This window comes from Heterodontus francisci, chromosome 3 (assembly GCF_036365525.1).
Source record: "Heterodontus francisci isolate sHetFra1 chromosome 3, sHetFra1.hap1, whole genome shotgun sequence".
NCBI lineage: Eukaryota > Metazoa > Chordata > Chondrichthyes > Heterodontiformes > Heterodontidae > Heterodontus > Heterodontus francisci.
Window position 1 is genome coordinate 98,888,309 of NC_090373.1, and position 15,209 is coordinate 98,903,517.

Below are 15,209 nucleotides of genomic sequence, written 5' to 3' on the forward strand. Positions count from 1 at the left end.
TAGATCTCATGGATTTACAGGGCAGTCCACAAGAGCACAAGAATTAGGAGGAGGGGTAGGCCATTCAGCCCTTTGAGCCTGCTCCGCCATTCGATAAGATCATGGCTGATCTCATTGTGGCCTCAACTCCACTTTTCTGTCTGTCCCCCATAACCCTTGATTCCCTTGTCGATCAGAAATCTATCTAGCTCCACCTTGAATATATTCCACTCAACATATATGACGCCAACTACAGCCTCAAGTTCTCCAGAGCTCTGAACTTCCTCAGGTAGATCTCCAGATCCTGTCTTCCAAAATGCAATCACCACTTGTCATCCGACAACAGTTCCCCTTCAATTCCAAACTCCACGGGTATGGTCTCCACCAAAAATGACACACTACTCCCCATCCTGTTCAGCTCTACTCACGGCAGTCTTGATGGCGTGAATCCACCAGTATTGCCTTAGCAATCGAAACAGCTGCAGCCACTCGTATTTGTCTTTGGTCAGCTCCTGGATTCAGCTTCCACGCTCTTTAGCTTTCCAAAACACTGAAGTTTTTAGTTTCATTTTTAGTTAGGGACTGTCTCCAAAAAACAAGCTTTAAAACCGGAGTCGTGCACCTAACGGAGCAATCAACAGGCCATTTGTTCAGACATCAGCTTGCACGTGCTCTTCCACTGGTCTCGCAAACCATGGACTCCATCACAATGGGCTTCACCTTCTTTGCAATAGCTTGAACATTGTTACATAAATTAGAAGTTGTTTTTGCACAGGTACATCTAACTTTCCATTTACTTTGATTTATAATCATATTCTTTTTTTTAAATTTAGTGGTACAGCACTGAAACAGGCCCTTCGGCCCACCGAGTCTGTGCCAACCGTCAACCACCCATTTATACTAATCCTACACTAATTCCATATTCCTACCACAGCCCCACCTGTCCCTATATTTCCCTACCACCTACCTATACTAGGGGCAATTTATAATGGCCAATTAACCTATCACCCTGCAAGTCTTTTGGCATGTGGGAGGAAACCGGAGCACCCGGAGGAAACCCACGGAGACACAGGGAGAACTTGCAAACTCCACACAGGCAGTACCCAGAATTGACCCGGGTCGCTGGAGCTGTGAGGCTGCGGTGCTAACCACTGCGCCACTTTAGCTACCTACCACAAAAAGTAAAGTTTTGGTTATGTACTCCTCACCCTCTTCATTTTTCAATTTGGACAAGATAACGCATTTTGTGCGCTCTTTCATTTAAGACCCTCCATCATCCTTCGGGTCCTTCATTTGTAAGTTGACCAAAACATGGCTTAACCAGCTAAGTGTTCTCACATGAACTCTCCATCAATCATTAGTGTAATTCCCTGTATTTTGTCAGCAACCCAATCTAATTAGTCTCATTTGTGAAATTACTGCTATACAAATTTAGATACGAATGGGATACAAAGGATTGCCATTTCAAATGAAGCCTCAAACTAATATTTTACAAATATTAAATAAATTGCCATCTTCAGGTATGATCCTAATCTAATGAAGGGATTGATTAGATTAGAAATTTGAAACATGAGATACTTGACCATTAAGATTTCTATATAAGGATTTCTGTACTCAATGTTAATCTGTAATACAACATCTCATTTGGTAATATTTTATACAAATAAACAATTTTGAGAATACTTTTTCCCCATCATGCCTGCAGCTTCAATAGGCCATATGCAATTTGTTTAATGGATTCCACTCTATTTCTTTAATCTCCTGAGGATGTATGTTGCTGTTTATGCTAGCCTTTTTGTGCATTAGAACCTAACTTTGCAAGTGGATACTTTATCATCATGAGCACTGAGTAGGCCAAGTGATTTCGTAGCCCTGGTGGGTGGGGTGGGAGGTGTTGGTGGTGGTCAGTAATTGTAGTTCATACATCTCAATACAGGCAGATGTAAGATCACTGGTGTAGCTTTGCACTGATGTGACTAGTGTACCTGGATTTTGCAATGATTCTATCACTAAATTTTAGAAAAGGTTTGAATATGGAACGATAACATCTACAATAACTTTCTAATTGTCTTTGACCATTTAGTGTTGAAAGCACAGCTCTCCGGCTGATCACCGCATTGGGCAGTTCAGAAGTCCAGCCCCAGTTTACTCGGTTTCTCAGCGACCCCAAAACAGTTCTTTCTGCAGAGTCTGAGGAACTTAACAGAGCTCTAATTCTAACTCTAGCTAGAGCGACACACGTGACTGGTACGTATTAATCTGAAAATTTAGTTGTGTTCGAACTGTATTGTGAATTTATCCATAATTGGAATTTGCTTACTTTGAGTCAAGTATCCTATAATCTATCAATTAACAACTTAAGTATTGCTTTGTTCATGGAATGTTTTTATATTTGTTATTGAGATGTGAACAACACTGGCAATGTTGTTTTTTTTTTGTTCATCACTGGATGCCCTGAGAATGTGGTGAGCCTTCTTGAACCACTGGCTCATAGTGGTAGTGTTTATATTAAGTAACAGTGGTTTGCTAGGCCATTTCAGAGGGAATCAGGAGTTGGCCACCTGGTGTGGGGTGGAGTCACATGCCGACCAAATCAAATAGGGATGGCACTGAGGAACATTAATGAACTAGCTGTGTTTTTGTGACAATCTGGCAGAAGCGTTCATGTTATTTTGCTTTGGTGCCAACATACAGCGGGGGAAAACCCTCCGCTGGCTGGAGTCATACCTCCAGGGGCGGCACAGTGGCGCAGTGGTTAGCACCGCAGCCTCACAGCTCCAGCGACCCGGGTTCAATTCTGGGTACTGCCTGTGTGGAGTTTGCAAGTTCTCCCTGTGTCTGCGTGGGTTTCCTCCGGGTGCTCCGGTTTCCTCCCACATGCCAAAGACTTGCAGGTTGATAGGTTAATTGGCCTTTATAAATTGCCCCTAGTATAGGTAGGTGGTAGGGAAATATAGGGACAGGTGGGGATGTGGTAGGAATATGGGATTAGTGTAGGATTAGTATAAATGGGTGGTTGATGGTCGGCACAGACTTGGTGGGCTGAAGGGCCTGTTTCAGTGCTGTATCTCTTAAAAAAAAACAAATACCTAGCGCAAAGGAAGATGGTTGTGGTTGTTGGAGATCAATCATCTGAGCTCCTGGACATCACAACAGGAGTTCCTCAGGTTAGTGTCCTAGGCCCAACCATCTTCAGCTGCTTCATCAATGACCTTCCTTCAATCATAAGAATCATAAGGTCAGAAGTGGGGATGTTCGCTGATGTTTGCACAATGTTCAGCACCATTCGTGACTCCTCAGATACTGAAGCAGTCTGTGTAGAAATGCAGCAAGACCTGGACAATATCCAGGCTTGGGCTGATAAGTGGCAAGTAACATTTGCACCACACAAGTGCCAGGCAATGACCATCTCCAACAAGAGAGAATCTAACCATCTCCCCTTGACATTCAACGGCATTACCATCGCTGAATCCCCCACTATCAACATCCTAGGGGCTACCATTGACCAAAAACTGAACTGGAGTAGCCATATAAATACCGTGGATACAAGAGCGGGTCAGAGGCTAGGAATCCTGAGGCGAGTAACTCACCTCCTGACTCCCCAAAGCCTGTCCACCATCTACAAGGCACAAGTCAGGAGTGTGATGGAATACTCTCCACTTGCCTGGATGGGTGCGGCTCCAACAACACTCAAGAAGCTCGACACCATCCAGGACAAAGCAATCCACTTGACTGGCACCCCATCTACAAACATTCACTCCCTCCACCCCCGACGCACAGTGGCAGCAGTGTGTACCATCTACAAGATGCACTGCAGCAATGCACCAAGGCTCCTTGGACAGCACCTTCCAAACCCGCGACCTCTACCAACTAGAAGGACAAGGGCAGCAAATGCATGGGAACACCATCACCTGCAATTTCCCCTCCAAGTCACACACCATCCTGACTTGGAACTATATCGCTGTTCCTTCGCTGTCGCTGGGTCAAAATCCTGGAACTCCCTTCCTAAGAGAACTGTGGGTATACCTACCCCAAATGGACTGCAGCGGTTCAAGAAGGCAGCTCACCACCACCTTCTCAAGGGCAATTAGGGATAGACAGTAAATGATGGCCTGGCCAGCAACGCCCACATCCCATGAATAAAAAAAAAAATACAAATTAAGACTTGTATTGAATTCAATTTTGCAAATTTCCACAGTGAAATTGGAACTTGTGGCCATAACTACTACAGTACTGTAGTGATCATGACCTCTGGGTAATCCAGTACCAACTAAAAGGCATGAAACTTCTAAATATTGAAGTTCAGAGAGACTTGGGTATACTCGCGCAGGAAACACAAAGTTAGCGTGCAGGTACAGCAAGCAATTATGAAGACAAATGGCATGTTGGCCTATATTGTAAGGGAATTGGAGTAGAAGAGTAAGGAAGTCTTGCTGTAATTGTACAGGGGTTTGGTGAGACCACACCTGGAGTACTGTGCGCAGTTTTGGTCCCCATATTTAAGGAAGGATATACTTCTATTGGAGGCAGTACAGCGAAGGTTCATTAGATTAGTTCCTGGGATGAGAGAGTTATCCTATGATGAGAAGCTGAATAAATTGAGCCTACACTCTCTGGAGTTTAAAAGAATGCGAGGTGCTCTCATTGAAACTTAGAAGATTCTGAAGGGGCTTGACAGGGTAGAAACTGAGAGGTGTTTCCACTGGCTCGGGAATCTAGAAAATTGGGGCACAGTCTCAGGATAAGGGCCGATCATTTCAGACTGAGATAAGGAGAAATTTCTTCACTCAAAAGGTTGCGGATCTTTGGAATTCTCCACCCCAGATGGTTGTGGATTCTCCATTATTGAGTATATTTCAGGCTGAGATAATCAGAATTTTGGTGTCTCAAGAAATCAAGAAATATGGGGAGTGGGCAAGAAAGTGAAGTTGAAGCAGAAGATCAGCCATGATCGTGCTGAATGGCAGAGTAGGCTCGAGGGGCAGTATGGTCTACTTCTCCTATTTCTTATGTTATGTGCTATAACCACTGCACTATCACACTCTCAATGCTACACTTGCTACTACTTGCATTATCCTCTGTTTATCCTGTCTTTTAAAAAAATATATAGACTTTTTTACAGGTTCAGAATCTATACAAGGTACCTGGTGTAAAGACATTCTACAGACAATCATGGTTTTCACCCCTCACAACTGGGCTTCACACACTCTGAGTTGTTTCCCAGCTCCATTACAGGTAAGATGATCTTTTGTTTGAGTTCTCAGTTAACTTGGTGAATATTAACACACTGTACATAAAAAGCACATGAGGTGGTATCCCCCAGCAACAAAAATCTTAATCTTGAGTATACTCTCTTGTTTCTGTAGCCATATTCGGCCAATATTAATGTGTCTTTCCAGTTTGTATTGCCCTGTTCTGCGATCCAATATTCATCAATCTTCTGCTGTGCACCAACTACATTCCAATGAGTTGTAGTGACATTCTTTCAGGGTAAATACCAATTTGTTGGCAACTTCTCAAAGCTCTTCACTCATGCCCTCTACCAAAGATAGCTGCTCAATGCAAGCCTGTGCTGCTTGTATGAAAAATCTACAATAGTACTGCAGGATGAACAATGAATCATTTTACTGGTGGCATGGGTATCAGAAATAATACAACCTAGCCACTATTTGATTCAGATCTCTCCAAACTGGCATAGAACACAATACCATCAGACCATACAGCTCAGATTAAAAGTTAATTATTTGCATTTAATAAGTAAAATTATGACAGAAACTAGAAAACAGTAAATTACAACAAACTGTCGTCATCAGTAAATTATTGACAAGAGTACTTAACTTCATATCATCTATTCCAAATCAAATATTTTGAAATATTAGCAGATTTCTTCAGTAAGTTTTGCACATGAATTCTCAATGAAAAAAACTTTATGATAAATAAAGTTTATAAAACCCCAATATGCTCCCTCCCCCTAGCAAAACAGGAAACTAATGAACATGGGCACCAACTTGGTTAATTGTCCCGTTTTTGTTATTGCCGAAGCTTATCCTGTTCTTCAGTCCAAGCTTAGCATAACGAAAGATTTAAAATATTTACTTTTTCCAATTAATCATTAGCAACTCCCTTTGAATTAATTCTTGCAGTGGCAGAGCAGAGACAAAGGAAATCCAGAAGGGTCAACAACTTAAAAGAGGCCAACCCCAACCTGAAATCAAACAAAACTTGCTTTTACTGAATTTGGACTCCAGACTAATGTTTGTGTGTTCTTTCCTGTAATTAAAGAAAAATTAGAGAGAAACTTTTTTTTATAACTTGAATCTCAAAACAGACACTATATGTATTTATCCAATCCACAACCCATCAGCTACAAAAAAAGTGGACTAAACCCTTTCAACAAACTATCAAAGAAACCATTTTCAATTGTCATATTATTGGGCCTGACTACAAATTTATGTAAGAATATAGAATTTCCTTATGAATTCAAACTGGTCAGGTCCTAGGCTCCATCACATCATTCCTTCGAGACAGATTCAAATATGGCATTGTTGTGTTCAGAAAGGACTTGGCTGCTGGACTGGGTCTGCAGCAGGTGGTGAGGGAATCAACAAGAGGGGAAATCCTACTTAACCTTGTCTTCACCAATCGACCTGCCGCAGATGCATCTGTCCATGACAGTGTTGGTAGGAGTGACCACCGCACAGTTCTTGTGGAGACGAAATCCTGTCTTCACATTGAAGGTACCCACCTTCGTGTTGTGTGGTGCTACCAACTTGCTAAATGGGATAGATTTCGAACAGAACTAGCAACTCAAAACTGGGCATCTATGAGACACTGTGGGCCACCAGCAGCAGCAGGATTGTATTCAACCACAATCTGTAACCTCATGGCCTGGTCTACCATTACCATCAAGCGGGGGAACCAACTCTGGTTCAATGAAGAATGAAGGAGGGCATGCCATGCATCCCTAAAAATGAGGTGTCAGCTTGGTGAATCTAAAACACAGGACTACTTGCATGCCAAACAGCGGAAGCAGCATGCAAAAGACAGGGTTCAGCGATCCGACAACCAACGGATCAGATCGAAGCTCTGCAGTCCTGCCACATCCAATTGTGAATGGTGGTGGACAATTAACCAACTGACAGGAGGAAGAGGCTGCACAAATATCCCCATCCTCAATGATGGAGGAGCCCAGCACATCAGTGCAAAAGACAAGACTGAAGCATTTGCATCCATCTTTAGCCAGAAGTGCCGAGTGGATGATCAATCTTGGCCTGCTCCTGAGGGCCCCAGCATCACGGGGCCAATTCGATTCATTCCACGTGATATCAAACAACAGCTGAAGGCACTAGAAACTCCAAAGGCTAGGGCCCTGACAACATTCCGGCAATAGTACTGAAGACCTGTGCTCCAGAACATGCCCCACCCCTAGCCAAGCTGTTCCAGTACAGCTACAACACTGACATCTACCCTGCAATGTGGGAAATAGCCCATGTATGTCCTGTGCACAAAAAGCAGGACAAATCCAACCTGGCCAATTACCGTCCCATCAGTCTACTCTTGGTCATCAGCAAAATGATGGAAGGTGTCGTCAACAGTGCTATCAAGCGGCACTTGCTCAGCAATAACCTGCTCACTGGTGCTCAGTTTGAGTTCCGCCAGGGCCACTCCACTCCCGACCTCGTCACAGCCTTGGTTCAAACATGGACAGAAGACCTGAACTCCAGAGGTGAGGTGAGAGTGACTGCCCTTGACATCAAGGCAGCATTTGACCGAGTATGGCATCAAGGAGCCCTAGCAAAACTGAAGTCAGTGGGGATTAGGGGAAAACGCTCCGCTGGTTGGAGTCATACCCAACGCTCAGAAAGATGGTTGTGGTTGTTGGAGGTCAATCATCTCACTCTCAGGGCATGATGCAGGAGTTCCTCAGGGTAGTGTCCTAGGCCCAACCATCTTCAGCTGCTTCATCAGTTACCTTCCCTCCGTCATAAGGTCAGAAGTGGGGATGGTCGCTGAGGATTGCACGGTGTTCACCATTCGTGACTCCTCAGATACTGAAGCAGCCCATGTCCAAATGCAGCAAGACCTGGGCAACATCCAGGCTTGGGCTAATAAGTGGCAAGTAACATTTGTGCCACACAAGTGCCAGGAAATGACCATCTCAAACAAGAGAGAATCTAACCATTTCCCCTTGATGTTCAATTGCATTACCATAGCTGAATCCCCCACTATCAATATCCTGGGGGTTGCCATTGACCAAAAACTGAACTGGACCAGCCACGTAAGTACTGTGGCTACAAGAGCAGGTCAGAAGCTGGGAATTCTGTGGTGAGTAACTCACCTCCTGTCTCTCCAAGGCCTGTCCACCATCTACAAGGCGCAAGTCAGGAATGTGATGGAACACTCTCCACTTGCCTGGATGGGTGCAGCTCCAACAACACTCAAGAAGCTCAATACCATCCAGGACAAAGCAGCCCACTTGATTGACACCCCATCCACCACCGATGCACAGTCGCAGCAGCGTTTACCATCTACAAGATGCACTGCAGCAACTCAACAAGTCTCCTTCAACAGCACCTTCCAAACCTGCGATCTCTACCACCTAGAAGGTCAGGGCAGCTGATGCATGGGAATACCACCACCTGCAAGCTCCCCTCCAAGCCACACACCATCCTGACCTTGAACTATGTCGCCGTTCCTTCACTGACACTGGGTCAAAATCCTGGAGCTCTCTTCCTACCAGCATTTTGGGTGTGCCGACACCCCAAGGGCTGCAGCGGTTCAAGAAGGCAGCTCACCACCACCTTCACAAGGGCAATTAGGGATGGGCAATAAATGCCGACACCCACATCCCACGAAAGAATAAAAAAGAGCTACTGCCGTCTCTTCACTGGTTACAATATGTAGTTTTGTTGATCTTGCTTCATTCAAGCAACAACTTGCTTCATTCAACATTCAAAAATGCTGCAAGGTGCTTCACTGAGGTGTGAGGAAAATGGTCACCAAACGGAGAAAGGAGAGTTTGGGAGGTGTAACTGTTATAATTTTGGGTATGCCACAGCTTTCTACTTAGATCAGTTATTTTAAGCAATCTGGTTGCCTGTTTTTTCCCAGAACTTGACTCCCACTGCGCTGTATTCACTGGCATGGCAGCAGAACTCGAGCATAATAATTAAACTCAAAGTGATCTGAACTTGATCCGTGGTTAAAGCACGTGTACTCATTTAATGCCCTTTAAGGCAGATTGAGTTTCCACTAGGCGAGTAATTTGGTTCATAAACTGCTTTATTCCATAGTGACAAAACTTAAAGAATGCTGAATCTGTACCAAGACAGTCATCAAACAGTTCAACTTCTTTTTGTGTACCATTTAAAAAAAAAAATAAAGAATATGAACATATAAAATGATGGACAGACCAGCTGGTCCATTAAACCTACCACTTCATGATGGCTGGAGTATTGTGACTTCCCAAGCCCTACTATAATGCAGTATCCTGGGAAAGGCGAAAGACCCAGTGCCAGTAAATGATAAAATACTCTGGAAAATTCCTCTCTGGCTCCCTTGGACAATCTAAAGCAATCCAAGAGATTACAAGGATCATGTGTTATCTGTAAAGCTACTTGTCTTCTATATGATGGCATCTGTGCCCCAGTCAAGAACTGGTCCAGCTCCCTCTTGAAGTCATACAGGAAGTCAGTACCCACTGGACCAGCTGGTAATGCAATCTCAAGACAGTACATTAGGCTAGCCCACTTGGATGGATTCTTGCATAATGTGAGAAGATAGATACTCTCTGTTCTGCTAACTGTGTGGAAGTGTTTTCTCCCTCTCAGCCTTTGTTACATGGATTCCCTTTTTGGTGCTTGTCTGAATTCTGGTGTCTTGATTTTTTTTTTAAACCTCCCTTCAAAGATTGGCAGGAATCAAAGAAATTTGTCAATGTCAAGATGCTGGATGTCTCCTGAATGACTAGGCATTGCAAACTTGTCCTAACTACAACCCATTTCATATTTGAAAATCTCTTACTTGTAATGGAGTGACAGTTCAGGATGGCTCCCTCAGGCAGTTCCAATCACTGCTGAAAGTGCATATTAAGAGCAACTGCTCTTGCCTGGGTCGTTTTTGTGGAAAAATCCCAAACTGTAACAGTAACCAAGAACTTGGCTAAAGGGATGGATTTAAAGGAGGAGAAAGTAGATGGTGGGATTTAGTTGGAGAACTGCAGTAAGGCCAAGGTGGTTGAAGGTCAGTGCTAGAGCAAAGAGAAAGGGATGTTCACAAGGGGTCAGAGAAATCAAGAATTTGGCAGGGTACAGAGGCAGGGAGGGACAAGCTGTGAAGGAATTTAGAAGAAGAGAATTTAAAATTTGAGATGCTGAAGGACTGGGAATCAACACAAATGAATGAAAACAAGACTGATGAATGAACTGGATTTGCTCAAGAATAGGATTTGGCCAGCAGAGTTTTGGATGAGCTGATGCTTTTGGAGGAGGAGAGACAAGCCAGGAAAGCATTGAAGTCTGGAGGTGAAAGAAAGGAGGGAAAGAGAAAATGGGGAACTACAAACTTGTTGGCATAACGTCAGTGGTAGGGAAAATGCTAGAATCTATTATAAAGGATGTGATAACTGGGCACTTCGAAAATAATGGTAGGATGGGGCAGAGTCAACATGGATTTATGAAATGGAAATCATGTTTGCAAACCTGTTGGAGTTTTTTGAGGATGTAACGAGAAGAATAGTTAATAATAGAATATTTGGATCTTTAGAAGGCTTTCGATAGATTTCCACACAAGAGATTAGTAAACAAATTAGAGCGCATGGGATTGGGCGTAACATACTGGCATGGATTGAGAATTGGTTAATGGACAGAAAACAGAGAGTAGGAATAATTGGGTCATTCTCAGGTTGGCAGGCTGTGACTAGTAGGGTACCACAAGGATCAGTGCTCGGGCCCCAGGTATTCACAATTTATATCATTGATTTGGATGTGGGGACCAAATGTAATATTTACCGATGGCACAAAACTAGGTGGGAATGCGAGTTGTGAAGAGGATGCAAAGAGGCTTCAAGGGGGTTTAGACAGGCTAAGTGAATGGGCGAGGACATGGCAGATGGAATATAATGTGGAAAAATGTGAAGTTCTCCACTTTGGTAGTAAAAACAGAAATACAGAGTATTTCTTAAATGGTGAGAGATTGGGAAGTGTTGATGTCCATGGGTGTCCTTGTCAGTAAGTCACTGAAAGCTAACATGCAGGTGCAGCAAGCAATTAGGAAGGCAAATGGTATGTTGGCCTTTATTGTAAGAGGATTTGAGTACAGGAGTAAAGAAGTCTTGCTGCAATTGTATAGAGCCTTGGTGGGGCTGCACCCGGAGTATTGTGTACAGAGTGCAACGAAGGTTCACCAGACTGATCCCTGGGATGGCGGGATTGTCCTATGAGGAGAAATTGAGGAGACTGGGTCTTTATTCTCTAGAGTTTAGAAGAATAAGAGGTGATCTCATTGAAACATACAAAACTTCCAGGGCTCAACAGGGTAGATACAGGAAGGATGTTTCCCCTGGCTGCAGGGGGGGTGGGGGGGACCTAGAAAAAGGGGAAACTGTCTCAGAATAAGGGATAGGCCGTTTAGGACTGAGATGAGGAATTGAGGAATTTCTTCACACAGACGGTGGTGAATCTTTGAAATTCTCTACTCCAGAGGGCTGTCGAGGCTCAGTCGTTGAGTGTGTTCGAGACTGAGATCGCTAGATTTCCAGAAATTAACGACATCAAGGGATATGGGGATAGTGCGGGAAAATGGCGTTAAGGTAGAAGATCAACCATGATTTAGTTGAATGGCGCAGCAGACTTGGCGGGCTGAATGGCCTACTCCTCCTCCTATTCCCTTTGTTCCGATGTGACAAAGGTATGAATGAGGGTTTCTGCAGCAGATGGACTGAGGAGATTGGAAATGTTTGTGATGGAGGGCATGTAGAATCGGAAACTCAGTTTGGAATTGAACAGGATGCTAAGGTTGCAAGTAGTCTAGTTAAGCCTAAGACCATGCCTGAGGAGGAGATAGAGTTGGTGAGAATGGTATGGAGTTTCTGGCAGTGACTGAAGATAATCGCTTCAATCTTACCAGTGTTCAGCTGGAGGAAATTAAGGCTCATCCAAGACTGGATTTTGAATAAGCGGTCTGTGACAGTATGGAGACAGTGGATGGGGTTGAGACAGATGAAGAGGTAGAGTTGACTGTCATTACTGTAAAAATGGAAACTTGCTCCATGTCTTCAGATGATGTAGTCAGGAGGCAGCATGTAAATGAGGAATAGGTGGGTGCCTAGGAAGAATCCTTGGGGAAACACCATAGCTAATGGCACTGGGGTGGGAAGAGAATACATTGCTGGGGATGCTTTAACAAAAATGGGATAAGTAAATTTGAAAAGAGAATGCAGTAGAGGGGAGCTATTGAAGGAGGCATGTGGACCACGTCATTGGCTGCAGAGAGGCCATGAGACATATGCATCATAGTCATAATCTGTTGCAGGTTTTAGGTTTGAATGTGATACTCTCCAGATGAAATCGCAGGTCTCTCCCATAAGCAGATCTCCCATCTTCTATGATCAGAAATTTAGCTTTATTGTACTGAGATCTGATGTAAAAGCAGAAAATGCTGGGAATGCTCAGCAGGCCAGGCGACATCTGGGAAGAGAGAAACAGAGTTAACCTTTCAGGTCAATGACCTTTTCATCAGAACAAAACAACAAAGAACAGTACAGCACAGGAACAGGCCATTTGGCCCTCCAAGCCTGTGCTGATCTTGATGCTTGTCTAAACTAAAACCTTCTGCACTTCCGGGGACCGTATCCCTCTATTCCCATCCTATTCATGTATTTGTCAAGATGTCTCTTAAATGTCGATATCGTACCTGCTTCCACCACCTCCCCCAGCAGCAAGTTCCAGGCACTCACCACCCTCTGTGTAAAGAACTTGCCTCGCACATCCCCTCTAAACCTTTCCCCTCGCACCTTAAACCTATGTCCCCAAGTAACTGACTCTTCCACCCTGAGAAAAAGCTTCTGACTATCCACTCTGTCCTTGCCACTCATAACTTTGTCAACCTCTATCATGTTGCCCCTCCACCTCTGTCGTTCCAGTGAAAACAATCCGAGTTTATCCAACCTCTCCTCATAACTAATGCCCTCCAGACCAGGCAACATCCTGGTAAACCTCTTCTGTACCCTCTCCAAAGCCTCCACGTCCTTCTGGTAGTGTGGCAACCAGAATTGCACACAATATTTTAAGTGTGGCCTAACTAAAGTTCTGTACAGCTGCAGCATGACTTGCAAATTTTCATACTCTATGCCCCGACCGATGAAGGCAAGCATGCCATATGCCTTCTTGACTACCTTATCCACATGTGTTGCCACTTTCAGTGACCTGTGGACCTGTACGTCCAGATCTCTCTGCCTGTCAGTACTCCTAAGGGTTCTGCCATTTACTGTATTCTTCCCACCTGCATTAGATCTTCAAAATGCATTACCTCACATTTGTCTGGATTAAACTCCATCTGCCATTTCTCCACCCAAGTCTCCAAGAGATCTGTATCCTCTGACAATCCTCATCACTATCCGCAACTCCACCAACCTTTGTGTCGTCCGCAAACTTACTAATCAGACCAGCTACATTTTCCTCCAAATCATTTATATATACTACAAACAGCAAAGGTCCCAGCACTGATCCCTGCGGAACACCACTAGTCACAGCCCTCCATTCAGAAAAGCACCCATCCACTGCTACTCTCTGTCTTCTATGACCGAGCTAGTTCTGTATCCATCTTGTCAGCTCACCTCTGATCCCGTGTGACTTCACCTTTTGTACCAGTCTGCCATGAGGGACCTTGTCAAAAGCTTTACTGAAGTCCATATAGACAATATCCACTGTTCTTCCTTCATCAATCATCTTCGTCACTTCCTCAAAAAACTCAATCAAGTTAGTGAGACACGACCTCCCCTTCACAAAGCCATGCTGCCTCTCGCTAATAAGTTCATTTGTTTCCAAATGGGAGTAAATCCTGTCGCGAAGGATCCTCTCTAATAATTTCCCTACCACTGACGTAAGGCTCCCCGGCGTATAATTTCCTGGATTATCCTTGCTACTCTTCTTAAACAAAGGAGCAACATTGGCTATTCTCCAGTCCTCTGGGACCTCACCTGTAGCCAATGAGGATACCAAGATTTCTGTCAAGGCCCCAGCAATTTCTTCCCTTGCCTCCCTTAGTATTCTGGGGTAGATCCCATCAGGCCCTGGGGACTCATCTACCTTAATGCTTTGCAAGACGCCCAACACCACCTCCTTTTTAATAATGACATGACCCAGCCTATCTACACTCCGTTCCCTAGACTCATCATCCACCAAGTCCTTCTCTTTGGTGAATACTGATGCAAAGTACTCATTTAGTACCTTACCCATTTCCTCTGGCTCCACACATAGATTCCCTCCTCTGTCCTTGAGTGGGCCACCCTTTCCCTGGTTACCCTCTTGCTCTTTATATATGTATAAAAAGCCGTGGGATTCTCCTTAATCCTGTTTGCCAATGACTTTTCATCACCCCTTTTAGCCCTCCTGACTCCTTGCTTAAGTTCCTTCCTACTTTCTTTATATTCCTCATGGGCTTTGTCCATTCCCAGCCTTCTAGCCCTTATGAATGCTTCCTTTTTCTTTTTGACTCGGCTCACAATATCCCTTGTTATCCAAGGTTCCCGAAACTTGCCAAACTTATCCTTCTTCCTCACAGGAACATGCCGGTCCTGGATTCTAATCAACTGACGTTTGAAAGACTCCCACATGTCAGATGTTGATTTACCCTCAAACAGCTGCCCCCAATCTATATTCTTCAGTTCCTGCCTAATATTGTTATAATTAGCCTTCCCCCAATTTAGCACCTTCACCCGAGGACTACTCTTATCCTTATCCCCAAATACCTTAAAACTTACGGAATTATGGTCACTGTTCCCGAAATGCTCCCCTACTGAGACTTCGACCACTTGGCCGGGCTTATTCCCCAACATCGACCTGAAACCTTAAACTTTGTTTCTGTATAAATATATGCTGCCTGATCTGCTGAGTATTACCAGCCTTTTCACTTTTTATTTCAGATATCCAGCATCCACAGTATTTTGCTTTTGTATTTGTGTGATCTGATGTAACAATGAAATGTTCCATTTTGTGAACTGACTACTGTAA

General features: G+C 44.1%; 1 protein-coding gene across 3 annotated transcripts in view; it reads left to right on the forward strand.

Annotated features, from left to right (window-relative positions):
- Positions 1 to 15,209, forward strand: part of med23 (mediator complex subunit 23) — a 130,504-nt gene that overhangs the window by 52,676 nt on the left and 62,619 nt on the right. For 2 of the 3 annotated variants that reach the window (XM_068025046.1, XM_068025050.1), the window contains 2 exons: positions 2,063 to 2,226; positions 5,090 to 5,214. In XM_068025046.1, coding sequence (XP_067881147.1) covers positions 2,063 to 2,226; positions 5,090 to 5,214 — 289 coding nt within the window. The remainder of the gene's footprint in view (positions 1 to 2,062; positions 2,227 to 5,089; positions 5,215 to 15,209) is intronic. The other variant, XM_068025047.1, reaches the window with a different exon arrangement.